At 45.3% G+C, this 16,275-nt stretch overlaps 1 protein-coding gene across 2 annotated transcripts in view; it reads right to left on the bottom strand.

The window, feature by feature from the left end:
* The window catches only part of plekhm3 (pleckstrin homology domain containing, family M, member 3), an 87,605-nt gene that overhangs the window by 22,538 nt on the left and 48,792 nt on the right, over nt 1–16,275 (bottom strand). For both annotated transcript variants that reach the window (XM_078551542.1, XM_078551540.1), the window contains exon 6: nt 4,722–4,785. In XM_078551542.1, coding sequence (XP_078407668.1) covers nt 4,722–4,785 — 64 coding nt within the window. The remainder of the gene's footprint in view (nt 1–4,721; nt 4,786–16,275) is intronic.

The raw sequence follows: 16,275 nt of genomic DNA, 5'->3' as shown, positions 1-16,275 counted from the left end.
TTCCCATGGGTTTGCTCAAGTGGAGATCTGCTGGTAGTTCATGGTGCCATTCAGTCACTTAAAATACAAAGCACGACTGGCAGTGGGAGAACTGCATATGCGATCTACAGTATTCATTCAAGATAAAGTCAACAGGTGGAATTATCCCAGATTTGCACTAAATGCGGTAGTGGGCAGGTAAATTGACGTTTTACCTGCCGGCCACAATGGTGGCTTTCCACGCCGCATTGTACCAAGCCCACTACATTAATTATGCATTCCCAGGAATCACACTGTTTCTATGGCGGGCAGGCTTTCATTCACCTGCCATGTCATTATCTCGCCGCTTCATCACGCCGGGCGCAATACTTCAAGTGCAGCCGCACACATGCCTCTCAGTGCTTCCCGCCCACGACTGCTGCAAAGAAGACATGGCCCTGAAAGGCAAGAAGACTGCAGCCCAGGTTTGATGACACACACCCCAAAAGCCTTTTGGACGCAGTGGAGGCTCATCGTGATGTCCTCTACCCCCACTCTGGCCAGTGAGTAGGCAGCAACATCACCAATCCGGCTTGGGAGGCTGTGGCAGCGGTGGTCAGCGCCAACACCCTGCAAAAAAGAACAGCCACTCAGTGCCGCAAGAGGATGAATGATCTCCTTTGTTCCACCAAGGTAAGTCACTCTTCCCATCACTCTCAACTCACAAACCCATCACACATCCAGAAGGCCCTCACTCACTGCTAGTTCACGGGACATCACCATTCACTCTCTCACACACATACCGTCATTGGCTTCATCTCGTTTATGGGACCACTCACCACCCACACATGCCAGACATACTTATCATTCGGCCTGGCAGGCGTCCAGCTTACACTCTCTCCATCTCTATTTAAACAGGACAAGTTGGCACACAACAAGAGGGAGTGGTGGCTTACCAGTGGAGAAATGCCTGAAATCAAGGTCCTAATGGACTTTGAAAATAGAGCCATCCAGCAGGCCAGCAAGGATTCGGACCATGCCTGTGCTGATGGTGAGGTCGGTGGTGCTCTACCAAGTGAGGATCTAGCAGTGCAACATCCATCAGACAACCATGCTGTGAGTGATATGTCCTGTTTCACAGGCCACTGCCATGCACTAATTATTTCTCCTTGCTTTTGCAGGCACATCTGCCAAATAGCCGACAGCGTCCACGACCCAGGGCCTCCAATCAAGCCCCGAAGAAACCTCTGAAGAGGAATCTGAAAGCACCCTTCCTGAAGTCCCGTCACAGCTCCCACCCACACTCTCCACCAGCGCAGAGACATACACCTCAGTGGGAACTAGCCTTAGAGTAGCATCGGGATCACAATCTGGTGAGCACGTTCTTATCCACAGCAGGCGGTGGCAGGGGCTTCCCAGGTGTCTGGGTGTCCGGCACTCAAAGAAATGCTGGAGGCCAGAAATTTGCTGAGACCAAGTCAGGTGACGAGCCTCTGGACTCCGTCATGTCACAGTTGCTGGGGCTGCAAAGGCAAACTTGGGAACATCAGGAAGGGATGTCTGCTGCACTCCTCAGATTGCAAGACACAATTGAGGAGTCCGTCTGCCTTCAGGCTGAGGTGATAGTGCCGACATGCCAACGCACCGACGTCAACACTAGTAGGGTGGTGGCTGAGTGGTGAGGAGTGGAGAGGAGGGGCGAGGAGTGGAGAGAGGTGAGGAGTGGAGAGGGGGAGCGAGGGGCGAGGAGAGGAGTGGAGAGCTCTGCCAAAATTCCTTCTTTGACTAACTGAACAAAATGAAAAAACAGATTCATCTCACCCGTTAGTGGTACGTAGCTGGGGTATAACTTCAATGATAGCAATAATACGTACAAGTTGCAACACTTCATGTGAAGTGAAAGATAGGGCAACTATTATTATATTCACTTATAGTAAAAAAGACTTGCACTTATTTAGCATTTTTCACAACTACCAGGCATCTCAAAGCGCTTTACAGCCAATGAAGCATTTTGAAACAAGTCATTGTTGTGATGTAGGAAATGCAGCATCCAATATGCGCACAGCAAACTCCTACAAACAGCAATGTGATAATGACCAGATAATCTGTTTTTTGTGATGTTGATTGAGGGATAAATATCAGCTGCTCTTCTCTGAAATAGTGCCAAGGGATCTTTCACATCCAAGCAGGCAGATCGGGCCTTGATTTCATGTCTCACCTGAAAGACAGCACCTCAGGCAGTGCAGCACCCCCTCAGTACTGAACTGGAGTGTCAACCTTGATTTTTGTGCACAGGACCCATAGTGGGACTTGAATATCGAACCTTGAAACTCAGAGGTGAGAATGCTACCATCTGAGCCACGGCTGACACAAAGCATCACTGTTAAAATCAGGTTTTTCTCATTTAGAAAGCAAGGAAAGAAACTGTATTTGCATTGCACCTTTTACAACCTCAGCACATCCCAAAGCATTTTACAGCTGATGAAGCACTTTTGGAAGTATAGTCACTGTTGTAGTGTAGGAAACAGAGCCAAGGGTACAAAAATTGGCTTCGGTGCCCTTGATTAAAGAGAGTAAAATCAGCTAGGTCTGGTGCTCCTGAGCCACGTCCAGTCAGCCTGGCTGGAAGAAGCACGGCTCTGGGTGATACCTAATCAAGCTCGGCCTCTGTGACCACACGTGGTTGAATAAACTGCCAACACTTACAGGCAACACTTGCACACGCTGATAATGGACAGTGGTGTCAGTGCCAACAAAAAAAAAAATCAATGCCTTCAGGAGGCAAGAAAATTGGCAAGAAAAATAAATCACTGTCAAACCAGTACAGCCTTTTTATTTTAAACATAAAGAATTACCCTGACTTCCTTCTTAATTGCACAGATTGTTCAGGCAGGATCTGGACATTAAATCACAAAAAAAGCTTGGTTATTTTAGTTACGGTGAACAGCTCCATTCAATGCAACTCATTGCTCTGGGGACTGCATGTGCCACTTCCTATGTCCACAGGCTGATCTGATCTATTGACTAGATTCAGGTCATGCTAAACCACAATCTACTGGGACCGCCGAGGAACAGGTTTGAGCTTGTTTCCCAAATAAACAATCTGACAATCTGAACATACATGAGGACAGGACAGCCCAAAGGGTTTTGAAAAGCTGCTGAAAGAACTCTGTGCCTGCTATATAACATTTCCACCTGATTAGAGCCACTTACTTGAACTGCAATCCCAATCCGCAGGCTTTCTGTTGTCATTAATTGGCTTTCACATCAATCGTGTGCCAAAGCGCTAGTGACAACTGCCCTGCCACTGAGAGGGTGTGATAACCCTTTACTGCCTGTTTGCACTATTTGTGAAAATGTCTTGCACATCCCAATGCCCTTTGTCCTGAACTTGGCACCTGTGCTTTCAGCTGCCTAGGTCCAAGCAGTGGAATTTCCTCCTGAAATCGCTCCACCTCTCTACCCCTCTCTCCTCCATTAAAACCCACTTCTTCTAACCAAGTTTTTGGTCATCAATCCCAACACCTCTTTATGTGGATCAATGTCAAATTTTTGTCTGAATGCGCTCTTAGTAAACCATCCCAGGATGCTTTAAGGTTAAAGGTGCCATATAAATGCAAGTTGTTGCTGTTGCATAACACTCTGCTCATTTCAAGTGGTTTCACGTGGGCCAGTTGCAGTAGAGATGAAAGCAAAATACTGCGGATGCTGGAAATCTAGAACAAAAACAAAAATACCTGGAAAAACTCAGCAGGTCTGACAGCATCTGCGGAGAGGGATACAGTTGACGTTTCGAGTCCGTATGACCCTTCATCAGAACTAAGTTAAATTTCCAATAATTTGTAATTTTTTAACAAATATATTTTTCTTTTCCCTCCTATTTTTAAATTTATTTCAATCTATTGTTTCATCTCCACCTTTTAGCTCATTTCGATCCCTTCCCCCCACCCCCACTAGGGCCATCTGCCACTTGCTCGTCCTGTTTGCTACCCTTAACGACCCCATTAGCGCATCCTTTAGATAATATCACCACTGTCAACACCCCTTTGTCCTTTTGTCTATGACATCTTTGGCAGTCTCTTCTTGGCCTCCACCTATCACTGGCCCCCTATCGAGCTCTACCTGTCCCACCCACCCCCCTCTACCAGTTTATATTTCATCTCATTTCTATATGTCTTAGTTCTGATGAAGAGTCACACGGACTCGAAACGTCAACTGTATCCCTCTCCGCAGATGCTGTCAGACCTGCTGAGTTTTTCCAGGTATTTTTGTTTTTGTTGCAGTAGATATGAAATTGCTTTCATTCATCCAGTGAAGTCAACAACAGTGCCTGGTCAATGCACGTGTACGCACACACCTTGCATTTATGTAGTACCTTTAAAGTAATAAAATATACCACTGCACTTCACAGGAGCGTTATCAAACAAAATTTGACATTATTAGGGCAAGTGAACAAAAGTTTGGTCAAAATTTTAAAGATCTTAAAAGAGGAGAGAGAGGTGAAAGGAGGCAGATGAAGACGCAGCCACCATTAGTGGAGAAGAAGAAATCAGGAGGGTCACATCAGAAACGGGCAACTGATATTCACCTACCCAAGCTAGAGTGCAAGGGATAATTGTACTCTGCCCCTACCAGTGCCCTGGCGAAGCTTGGCTAAAGCAGCAGAGACGGGTGATAGAACCCAGACAATCCTGACAGATCGGACTATTTTTAACAGGCACCGTGCCTAGGAAGCTACAGTGAATGGTCGTTGTGTTACATACCTGCTGAAGGTCAGCTAATGAGTACAAGTGCACGTGCTGTAGAATGTATTCCCTGGGAAAAATCCTACAGAGAGAAAATAAATGAAGTGTTAGAAACCTTAATTTGTTGTTACTATCACTAAATTACAAAGCTAAATAGAATCTCTGAGCCATATTGTTAAATAGTGGGCTTTGCCATTGCGGCACTACAAAGCAATGTCATGAAATTCAATATCCTTCTGCTTATTTGACCTAGCAGTTGTTCCTGCTTCTCCCTCTCACCCGAGAAAGCTGGAATACAGCTTTATGGGAACCAGCAGCAGCCTGGTATCCCATCGAGAGGCCATTCCTCATGCAAGATCCTTGATAGGAAGTGCCGATCATGGAGGACTTCATGGTTGGAGCCTCATCTCATCATCACCTAATGTCCATATGCACAAAGCTTCCAGCCGGAGTCAATGGATAGCAACATCAATAATAGAAGTAAAGATTTATTTTCCCTTGCGTAGTCGGAGGACACAGAGGTGTTTTGTTGTGTCCCAAATAGAAAAAGGAAAGACTGACATTTATACAGTGCTTTCCATAACCTCAGGACGCCCCAAAGCGCTTTACAGCTACACAGCACTTTTGAAGTGTAGTCACTTATGTATTGTAGGAAAGTTGGAAGCCAATTTGCACACAGCAAAGTCCCATAAACAGCAATATGATAATGACCAGATAATTTTATTTTAGGTGTTGGCTGAGGGGTAACTATTGGCCAGGGCACCAGAAAAACTCCCCTGCTCCTCTTCAAATTGTGCCAAAGGATCTTTTTACATCTATCTGATGGGGCCTCGATTTAACATGTCATTTGACAATGCAGCACTCCCTCAGTATTGCACTAGGAGTGTCAGCCTGGATTTTGGAGTGAAAGTGCAACCGACTGACATTCATTACACCTGGTAAAATCTGTTCACTCTCTGATCTATACTGAATTAACACCACCCAATGCAGTTGTGCAATGATCATTTGGAATTTTAGAAGGGATCTTAATGATGAGAAAAAGGGAATTTACTGAGATAGAGAAACTGAACCCAGAACAATACATTTGGATACACCAGAGCAGTGCGACAAGAGGTTACAGGTATGTGAAGCTGAAGGAAGGAGTTTGCATTTATATAGCATTCTTTCACAACCTCAGGCAGTACGTTTGCACACAACAATCTCCGACAAGCAGCAATGAGCTGTCAGCAATGACCAGAAAATCCCTTTTAGTTGTTGGTTTAGCTATAACTTCCCTGCTCTTTTACATAGAACATACAGCACAGAAATAGGCCATTCCACCCAAATAGACTTTGAGATAGTGCGGCAGAATCTTCCACATCTGCCTGAGAGAGAAATCAGGGCCTTGGTTGCAGTGATCCCCCAGAACTGTGCTGGAGTGTCAGCTTGGGTTTCTGGAGCATGACTTGAACCTACAACCTTCTGACTCAGAAGGGAGAGTGCTAACCACTGAGCCAAGGCTGAAAACTGAGTGTTGGGGGTCTATTTGCAATTGTAATGAGTCTATTGGCAGGATTTGCTGGACAGGAGTCAGGAGTGGGGACTTCAGCCCACAGATACCGAAGCTAATAACAACGCCATCACTGAGACCTTCATAATCTGCATGGTGCCAGCACTACGCTACTTGCTGCAATTTGGAAAGCCAACAAGCAGATTGGTCTCATATTTCAAAGCTTCCTTGTAGGACTCCATGCTTCATCTGTAATTAACATTCCCCTTTAAAGGCATGTTACACTGAAGAAGCACTGTTATTTGGCACTCCTGACATGGACAACAGTCTCTGAACCTGTGAAGTCCTGATGGTATCAAGACCTGCATTTCCATGAAAGTCATGGGTTGCTGTTGTGTCTATCCATTTGCAATTAAACCCGATTCACACATTTTTAGTGACAGGAATACGGATCTCTGGGCCTCCAAAAAGAATTTGATCATGAATGGTCACACCAGCTCCAGTAAACAGGAGAGAATGGTCTCGGGTCTCTGAGTACCACTCTCCTGGGAACCCTTCCAGGAATACAAACTTGTCCTTAAGATTCACACACACCTTACATCTGTTACATCCCCACGGACAGCATAAAGGACTAAAAGTTGCCCTCAAATCTGAGACTAACTGGTTATAATTAGGCAACCTAAACTTCCTCAGCACCTCCCAAACCTGCGACCACTGCTTTCTGAAGAATAAGGCATGTGTGAACACCATAACTTCCAGGCCACACGCCAAGGTCCAGCCTCCCAGTTCAGAGGGAAGGCACTTCCTCACCACCCCTCCCTCCCCCCCACCAACAGGAGCAAGAGGTTCTCCTCTCTTGACCATCCATCATCACCCAAAAAACAATAGATGAACTGGTCATTCTTCTCTGTTGTTAGTGAGACCTTGCTGTGCGCAAAGTGGCCGCTGGGGATTTGACTATGTAACAACAGTGACTAGATTTCCAAAGTAATTCACTGCTCATGAAGTGCTTTGGGATGTCTTAAGGATGGATCAGCTACTATTTGAATGCAACCTCTTCTCTTCCTTTTCACCCCTCTTCAATAAAAATGCGCACACAGTGCTCAAAGTAAAATACCTTTTTACCAATAACTCACTATGGATTTCACACAGTGCAGTTCTATAATGACTATGTCAATCCTCTTTGCTGCAGAACAGTATGTGCAGCTGTACACTTTCCATAAGGCACCCTTTTTTCCCCCAATCACCATGGAAACAATGCCACTAAAAGGGGTCTTGCAATGAAAGGTTAATTGAATTTCATGTAGAATCTGTTACTAATTCCGGTGTCAAAGGCTTTGCTGTGTCTGTTTCTGCCGAAGGTGAAGTGGGAAGTGCTCTGAGTTGGCGCGACCTGGTAAGATATTACAAAGATTTCCTGACTCGACGCTTGCATTGAAACAATGGGAGGTGCAAAGTTAACAAACATAACTGTATTGCTAAAATATATAAAATTAAGCCTATTCAACAATCACTGTAATTTCAATTTAATTAGACTCAGGCTCCTTGTACGCAGCTGCTGGCAAGATGGGACTCTGTCCACACATTGTTGCCAGAAACATGTACAGCCACACGGGTGATGGTGTGTCATGAGTCTGTTCCCTATATATGATGCCCTATTCAATCCATGAAGCTCTCTCACATGATACATTTTTCACTCAGTTCAACTCCCCTGTAGCGTATAATAACCAGCATATTCAAAAGACAATTGGTTACACTGGGGGTTTACAATTTTTTTTGTTTCAAAAGACCTGCCACAAACATAGCTGCCATACAAAGTCTGCCACTTACACCCTGCACTGATCTCCGTCCATGGTTGCTGATAATCACAGAGCCAGTGATTATGATGTAGAGAGGAAAAACAAAAGTGTGGGCTCTAGCCCTGCAGCATCGTAATCCAATCAGGTGTTGTAATTTGTGTTAGCCAGGAAAGTAGATAGTAGGTGTTAGTCATTGCTCATTGGCAAAACTCTCACCAGATGGTTGAGAGTTCAAGCTCACTTCCAAAGACTTGATCATAAAATACAGATCACAGTCCAGTGCGCTACTGAGGGACTGTTGCACTGGATGAGAAGCAAAACTGCTTTCTCCCCTTAGGTGGACATAAAAGATCCTATGAAAAAGAGCGTCCACGTTCTCCCTGGATAATATTCATCCCTCAACCAACAAGTAAAAACAGATTGTGTAGTCATTACCACATTGCTGTTTCTGAGGTCTTGCTGGGTGCAAATTGGCTGTCATGCTCCCTACATTACAACAGTGATTACACTTCAAAAGTACTTCACTGGCTATAAGGTGCCTGAGGACATACGAATGTCACTATAGAAATGCAAGTCTGTCTGCCTTTCTTTTCTGATATACTTCTTTGAATGCAGGGGTGATGTGCAAAATCAGCCAGGTGATGGGGAAATTGGGTCCACCTACGTTTCCATCCATACTTGAATAACCTGTTTAAATTTATTGCCTGGGCGCACTAGTGAGGAATAGTCACCCATTCAGTGGGAGTTAGAGGAGGGCTGCCCACATGGCAAGGAGAAAGGGTGTAGAAAACTGCCTGAAAATGTAAAGAAACTGGATTGCGGTGGGAGATAACAGTTTAGCTATTAGTTGGGTTATTGTCATGCTATGGTCCTGAATAGGAATAATCAGTCTGCTTGCTAATGAAAGCTGTCTCTAGCAAGGAGCCTGCAGCACCTGAGAGAGAAAGATGAATCCTGCAAACATCCCCTTTTTATCACTGTGATTACGCTGAACAGTCAGAGCGCTAATTACATTTGCACATCAATGAATTGCCTCTTGTATACTGGGTTCCCCTTTTCATTACTCTACTGTGATAACTTGTAATCAAATTATTAGCTAGCAATACACAGTAGCTATGTTGTTTTATATTAAGAGGCAGGTTATTAAATGCTGGTGATCCAGCTGGCTCAGACTGCAGGCATTAATTTGTGGTAGAAGCTTGCATTCCTAAAACAAATTTGGCTACTGCAAATGCTATGAAACTACTTGCTCTACTCTCCTGCTCTTTTTCATGCAAAGCTCCACTGTCTGTAACATGACGCATACCAAGTCCTGTTCTCCCATCACTCTGTGCCTTCTCTGACCAACACTGGTTGTTCCAGCAATGCGTTAAATTTTAAATTCTCATCCTCATTCTCCTTTTTATGGTCTCCCTACCTCCTCTAGCTCTACAACCCACGGAGAACTCTGCATTCCTCCAGTTCTGGCCTCTAGCACATTAGCTGTCAGCTGTGGCTCAGTTAGCAACATTCTCACCTTCGAGTCACAAGGTTCTGGATTCAAGACTCCCTCTCCAGGACTTGTGCACAAAAATCTAGGCTGACACTCCAGTGCAGTACTGAGGGAGTGTTGCACTGTTGGAGGTGCCTTCCTTTGGATGAGACGTTAAACCTAGGCCCTTTTGCACAATTCAAAGAAGAGCAGGCAGTTACCCCAGTGTCCTGGCCAATATTTACCTCTCAATCAACATCACAAAAACAGATTATCTGGTCATTTTCACTTGCTGTTTGTGGGAGCTTTCCGTATGCAAACTGACTGCAATACAATAGTGACTACACTTCAAAAGTATTTCATTGGTTGTAAAACACTTTGAGATGTGACATGAGAAAAAGCTTTTTGACACGACAGGTCTGATTTGGGTCTGGAATGCACTGCCTGGAAGTGTGGTGGAGGCAGGTTCAATCGAGGCATTCAAGAGGGCATTAGATGATTATTTGAATAGAAACAATGTGCAGGGGTAAGGGGAAGGGCAGGGCAATGGTACTAGGTCATAATGCTCATTTGGAGAGCTGGTGCAAACACGAATAGCCGAATGGCCTCTTTCTGTGCCGTTGAAATTCTGTGATTTTGAGATGGCTGGAGGTTATGAAAAGCACTATATAAGTGAGAGTCATTCTTTCTACCCCTGATTTTCATCACTCTACCATTGGAGGCTGAGCTGCCTAGGCCTTAAGTTTTGACATTCCCTCTCTAAACCTCTCTTCCTTTCAGACATTCTTTAATCCCTTACCTCTTTGACCAAGTACTTTGGAACATTCTGAGGTTGTGAAAGGCTCAATGTAAGTGTAAGCTCTTTCTCTCTTTCCTGACTCAAGAAAGGCTTAAATACATGGAGGGTTACTCAAGCCAGATAGACGAGAAGCTCCCAAGCTGAATTCTTGGTCTGTGTGGAGTTAGCTCAGGAAAAGGCAGCAAACAAGTTATGCAGTTGTCCTCAGTGCAGCTGGGTTAGGGACTTGGTGGAAATAAACAGCCGCCCAGGTCATATTTCTGATCACTATCTGGTGACCTCTGCTGCAAAATGCACAGGAGTAGACTTAAAGAGAGAGCAGTGTCAAGGTTTGGCTACAGCTCCCCCGGCCCCCCACGGCTGAACAGCCTGTTGGCTGTCCAGACTCACACACAGAAGAATGTCACCTGGGCAAGGTGCCAGGGTGCTGCCGACAAGCATGGAACCACACCCCAGCAGGAATTCAGGCCTTCAGGACAAGAAAAGATGAAATCTCGGCAGGTTAGGAAGGGGGTGATTTAGGCATTCAGAGTCAATTGCAGGCATTCCTCTTGGGTCCTTAAATCAAAACAGTTTGACACAACCTTGCAACCGTCTGGGTTTATCTCCTTATCCGCTTCTGTCAATCAACACAAGTCATAAAGCAGGCCGTGCTGCACCTACAAGCATGGTTGAGCAATGGTGCAGTACAAAGTCTTCCATTATCACCACAATTAGTCACCCTCCTGGCAATTAAGTAGATGATTGACCGACAGATATGTTTGGAACCAAATTAACATGACAACCGTTGTTAAGTGCATGCAGTTCCAAAGCACTTGACTGTAACAATTGATTGCGAGGTCCCAATTCTTCAGCCCAACCCGCCAGATAACATTAGACCTTTGACTGGGTCTGGCTTGAAGATCCGAGAGAGGAGGAAGTGGGGGTGGTGCTATTTCTCAAGAGATTTCAGTGCAGTTAAAGATCCATGAATTGCAAATTGGTCATGTGATATTCTCAGAATCTGGATGCTACTTTTGGAAAGCACAGGGTCATAAATGACATATAAGTGATGCATCCAGAGACTGTGAAAGAAGCTACACAAATGCAAGTCTTTCTTTCTATGGTGGGTCTTAAATGTAAGTAAGTGTAAGGGGAAATGCGTTAGATAGCACATGCCCTATAATTGTGGTCACACACTCGCCTCTGTTCCAGGATACTGTGAATTTAAGTCTCACTCTAGAGACATAATCACATAACCTTAGACTGAAATTCAAGTGCAGTACTGAGGGAGGGCTGCACAGTTGGAGACGACATTAAAGTCTGCTCTCTCAGGTGGACATTAAAGATCCTGGTGGCACTATTTGAAGAAGAGTAGAAGTGTTCTCCCCTATTCCCCTATCCCTCAACTGACATTGATAAAAAAAATACAAATGATTTGGTCATTTATCATTGCTACTTGCAGAATCTTGCTGTGTGCAAATTCATTGCAACATTTTCTACATTACGACACTGAGCATGCTTCAAAAGTACTTCATTAGTTGTAAAGCATGTTGGGACATCCTGTGTTTGTGAAATGCGCTATATAAACGCAAGTCTTTCTTTTTATTGGCCTCAACTGACAAATAGCTTAATGATGAATTGGTTTCCAGAGCTGGGTCATTAAAGCTGTCAGATTTCTGCATTTTTAAACCTCTGTCATTGGTTCAAGTGCCCCCATTGTGCAAGCTAAAATCAAGTCCCAGTTGATAGCCTTACACTATAATTGTGCCTCCGTATAATAGTGGGGTACAACTGGCCTGGAGAGACCCCCACCTATCATCATTGCTTTTATGTTCCCGACAGCAGCGCTGTTTGATGGGAGAATAGGTAGAAACATGGTGCTAAAGTCCTCAACCCATCTACCTCATCCATGCTTTTACTACCTCAAGACTAAACTACCCAATGTTCTCCTGACCAGCCTCCAACCTTCTGGCCTTTGTAAAGTTCAGCTCATAGAAAACTTACTTAGCCGTATTATAACTCATGCTAAGTCCTGTTTACCCATCATCACTCTGCTGGTTGACTGATAATGACTTCCAGTCTAGTGAAGCGTCAATTTTTAAAATTCACATTCTCGTATTGAAATCCCTCCATATCCCCATCACCTGCTCCGGCCGTACAACCCTCTGAGATCTCGGAATTCCTCCAATTATCATCTCCCATGCATACCCGATCTCCATCACACCACCATTGGTGGCCATCAGCTGCCTGGACACCAAACACTGGAATTTCCCCTCTAATCCTTTCTCCGTCTCTGTTTCTCTCTCCCTCCCTCTTTTGAGGCACTCCTTAAAACCACAAGCTGTTGATCGTCTTTTTTATTCATTCATGGGATGAGGGCATCGCTGGCTAGGCCAGCATTTATTACCCAACCCAATTGCCCTAGAGAAGGTGGTGAGCTGCCTTCTTAAACTGCTGCAGTCCATGTGGCATAGGGTAAATCCACAGTGCTGTTAGGGAGGGAGTTCCAGGATTTTGACAGCATAGGAACGGCGGTATATTTCCAACTCAGGATGGTAAGTGGCTTGGAGGGGAACTTCCAGGTGGTGGTGTTCCCATCCATCTGCTATCCTTGGCCTTCTAGATGGTAGTGGGTTTGGAAGGTGCTGTCTAAGGAGTTTTGATGAGTTCCTGCAGTGCATCTTGTAGATGGTACACACCGCTGACACTGTGTTGGTGGTGGAGGGAGTGAATGCTTGTGGATGGGGTGCCAATCAAGTGGGCTGCTTTGTCCTGGATGGTGTCAAGTTTGTTGTGGGAGCTGCACTCATCCAGGCAAGTGGAGAGTATTCCATCAAACTCCTGACTTGTGCCTTGTAGATGGTGGACGGGCTTTGGGAGTCAGGAGGTGAATTACTCCCAACAGGATTCCTAGCCTCTGACCTGCTCTTGTAGCCACACTATTTGTATGGCTTGTCCAATTTAGTTTCTGGTCAATGGTAACTTCCAGGATATTGATAGTGGGGGATTCAGCAATGGTAATGCTACTGAATGTCAAGGGGCGATGGTTAGATTCTCTCTTGTTGGAGATGGTCATTGCCTGGCACTTGTGTAGCACGAATGTTACTTGCCACTTGTCAGCTCAAGCCTGGATATTGTCTAAGTCTTACTGCATTTGGATATGGACTGCTTCAGAGTCCGAGGAAGGCCATTGATGAAGCAGCTGAAGATGGTTGGGCTGAGGACACTACCCTGAGGAACTCCTGCAGTGATGTCATGGAACTGAGATGATTGACCTCCAACAACCACACCCATCTTCCTTTGTGTTAGGTGTGACTCCAGCCAGCAGAGAGTTTTCCATGATTCCCACTGACTCCAGTTTTGCTAGGACTCCTTGATGCCACATTCATTCAAATGCTGCTTTGATGTCAAGGGCAGTCACTCTCACCTCACCTCGGGAGTTCAGCTCTTTTGTCCATGTTTGAACCAAGGCTATAATCAGGTCAGGAGCCAAGTGGCCCTGGCAGAGCCCAAACTGAGTATCAGTAAGCAGGTTATTGCTAAGCAAGTGCCACTTGATAGCACTGTTGATGACCCCTTCCATTACTTTACTGATGATCAAGAGTAGACTAATGGGGCGGTAATTTGCCAAGTTGGATTTGTCCTGCCTTTTGTTGTCAGGACATACCTGGGCAATTTTCCATGTAGCCGGGTAGATACCAGTGTTGTAACTGTACTGGAATAGCTTGGCTAGGGGCGCGGCAAGTTCTGGAGCACAAGTCTTCAGTACTATTGCCAGAATGATATCATGGCCCATAGCCTTTGCAGTATCCATTGCCTTCAGCCATTTCTTGTAATCACGTGGAGTGAATCAAATTGGCTGAAGACTGGCATCTGTGATGCTGGTGACCTCTGCAGAAGGGCAAGGTGGATCATCCACTCGACACTTCTGGCTGAAGATTGTTGCAAATGCTTCAGCCTTATCTTTTGCATTGATGTGCTGGGCTGCCCCATCATAGAGGATGGGGATATTTGTGGAGCCTCCTCCTCCAGCGAGCTGTTCTATTGTCCACCACCATTCATGACTGAATGTGACAGGACTGCAGAGCTTAGATCTGATCCATTGGTTGTAGAATCACTTAGCTCTGTCTATTGCTTGCTGCTTATGCTGTTTGGCATGCAAGCAGTCCTGTGTTGTAGCTTCACCAGGTTGACACCTAATTTTAATATGCCTGATGCTGCTCCTGGCATGCCTTCCTGCACTCTTCATTGAACCAGAGTTGATCCCCTGGCTTGGTGGCAATGGTAGAGTGGGGGATATGCCAGGCTATGAGTTACAGGTTGTGGTCAAGTACAGTTCTGCTACTGTTGATGGCCCACAATGCCTCATGGTTGCAGAGTCTTGAGTTGCTAGATCTTTTCAAAATCTATCCCGCTTAGCATGGTGGTAGTGCCACACAAAACAATGTGGGGTATCCTCCATGTGAAAACAGGACTTCGTCCTCACAAGGACTGTGCGCTGGTCAGTCCTACTGATGCTGTCATGGATGGATGCATCTGCGGTAGGCAGCTTGGTGAGGATGAGTTCAAGTACGTTTTCCCTTTTGTTGCTTCGTTCACCACCTGCCGCAGACCCAGTCTAGCAGCTATGTCCTTTACGACTCATCCATCTCAACCTGTACTGGTGCTACCGAGCCATTCTTGGTGATTGACATTGAAGTGCCTCACTCAGAGTGCATTCTGTGCCCTTGCCACCCTCAGTGCTTCCTCAAAGTGGTGTTCAACATGGAGGAGCACTGGCTCATCAGCTGAGGGGGAGTACATGGTAATCAGCAGGAGGTTTCTTTGCCCATGTTTGACCTGATGCCATGAGACTTCATGGGATGCAGAGTCATTGTTGAGGTCTCCCAGGGCAACTCCCTCCTGTTTGTATACCATGGTGCTGCCACATCTGCTGGTCTGTCCTACTGGCAGGACAGGACATACCCAGGGATGGTGATAGTGGTGTCTGCGACATGATCTGTAAGATATGATTCAGTGAATATCACTATCTCAGGCTGTTGCTTGACTAGTCTGTGAGGCCGCTCTCCAAATGTTGACATAAACCCTCAGATGTTAGGAAGAAGAACTTTGCAGGGTCAACAGGGTTGAGATGGCCGTTGTCATTTCCGGTGCCTAGGTCAATGCTAGGTAGTCCGACCCATTTCATTTCTTTTAGGCTTTATAACGACTTGATACTACTGAGTGGCTTGCTGGGCCATTTAAGAGTCAACCACATTACTGTGGATCTAGAGTCACATGTAAGCCAGACCAGATAAGGACGTTAGATTTCCTTCCCTGAAGGACAATAGTGAACCAGATGAGTTTTTATGACAATCGACAATGGTTTCATGTTCCTTAGACTATTAATTCCAGATTTTTTATTGAATTCAAATTCCACCATCTGCCATTGTGGGATTCAAACCCAGGTCCCCAGAGCATTACTCTGAGTCTCTGAATTACTAGTCCAGTGACAGTACCACTAAATCATCATTTGTCCTAACAGTTCTTTTTGGGGCTCGTTGTTAATTTTTGTCCTGTGAAGCACCCTTGGGACATTTTACTGTATTTAAGGCACCATATAAGTGGAGCATGTTGTAGTTGTTATACAGTGCAGGAGCCCCATATCTGACCAGTGCTCCTACCAAGTGCATCTTCATGCTGCATCACTGAATCTTAAAACTGGACCTAATTAAGGAAGACCGGCACAGGGTGGGGGGCATCTCATCCTGAACCCAAAGCCTTTAGCAGCAACCGCAACAATAACACTGTTACAATCTGGGAATAAGTCAACCATATACTTTTATGGGGGTCGGGCATGGTGTGTGGTGACATTGGTAAAGTTGCAAGATGCAAACAAGGTGGAACCTAAAAGGCAGAACAAATAATGTTGAGAATGAATTTGGGAAGGTATCAAAGGGCTGCTGTGCATGCCAGAACTTTCCATGCAGAGAGAGATATTGAGAAAAATAGAGACTATCTAAAATATAATATATAGAAACACCTTACACCTT

Source organism: Cetorhinus maximus, chromosome 11, assembly GCF_964194155.1.
Source record: "Cetorhinus maximus chromosome 11, sCetMax3.hap1.1, whole genome shotgun sequence".
NCBI classification, from domain to species: Eukaryota; Metazoa; Chordata; class Chondrichthyes; order Lamniformes; family Cetorhinidae; genus Cetorhinus; species Cetorhinus maximus.
Note: the sequence above shows the minus strand (reverse complement) of the source record. Positions and strands in the feature narration are given on the sequence as shown.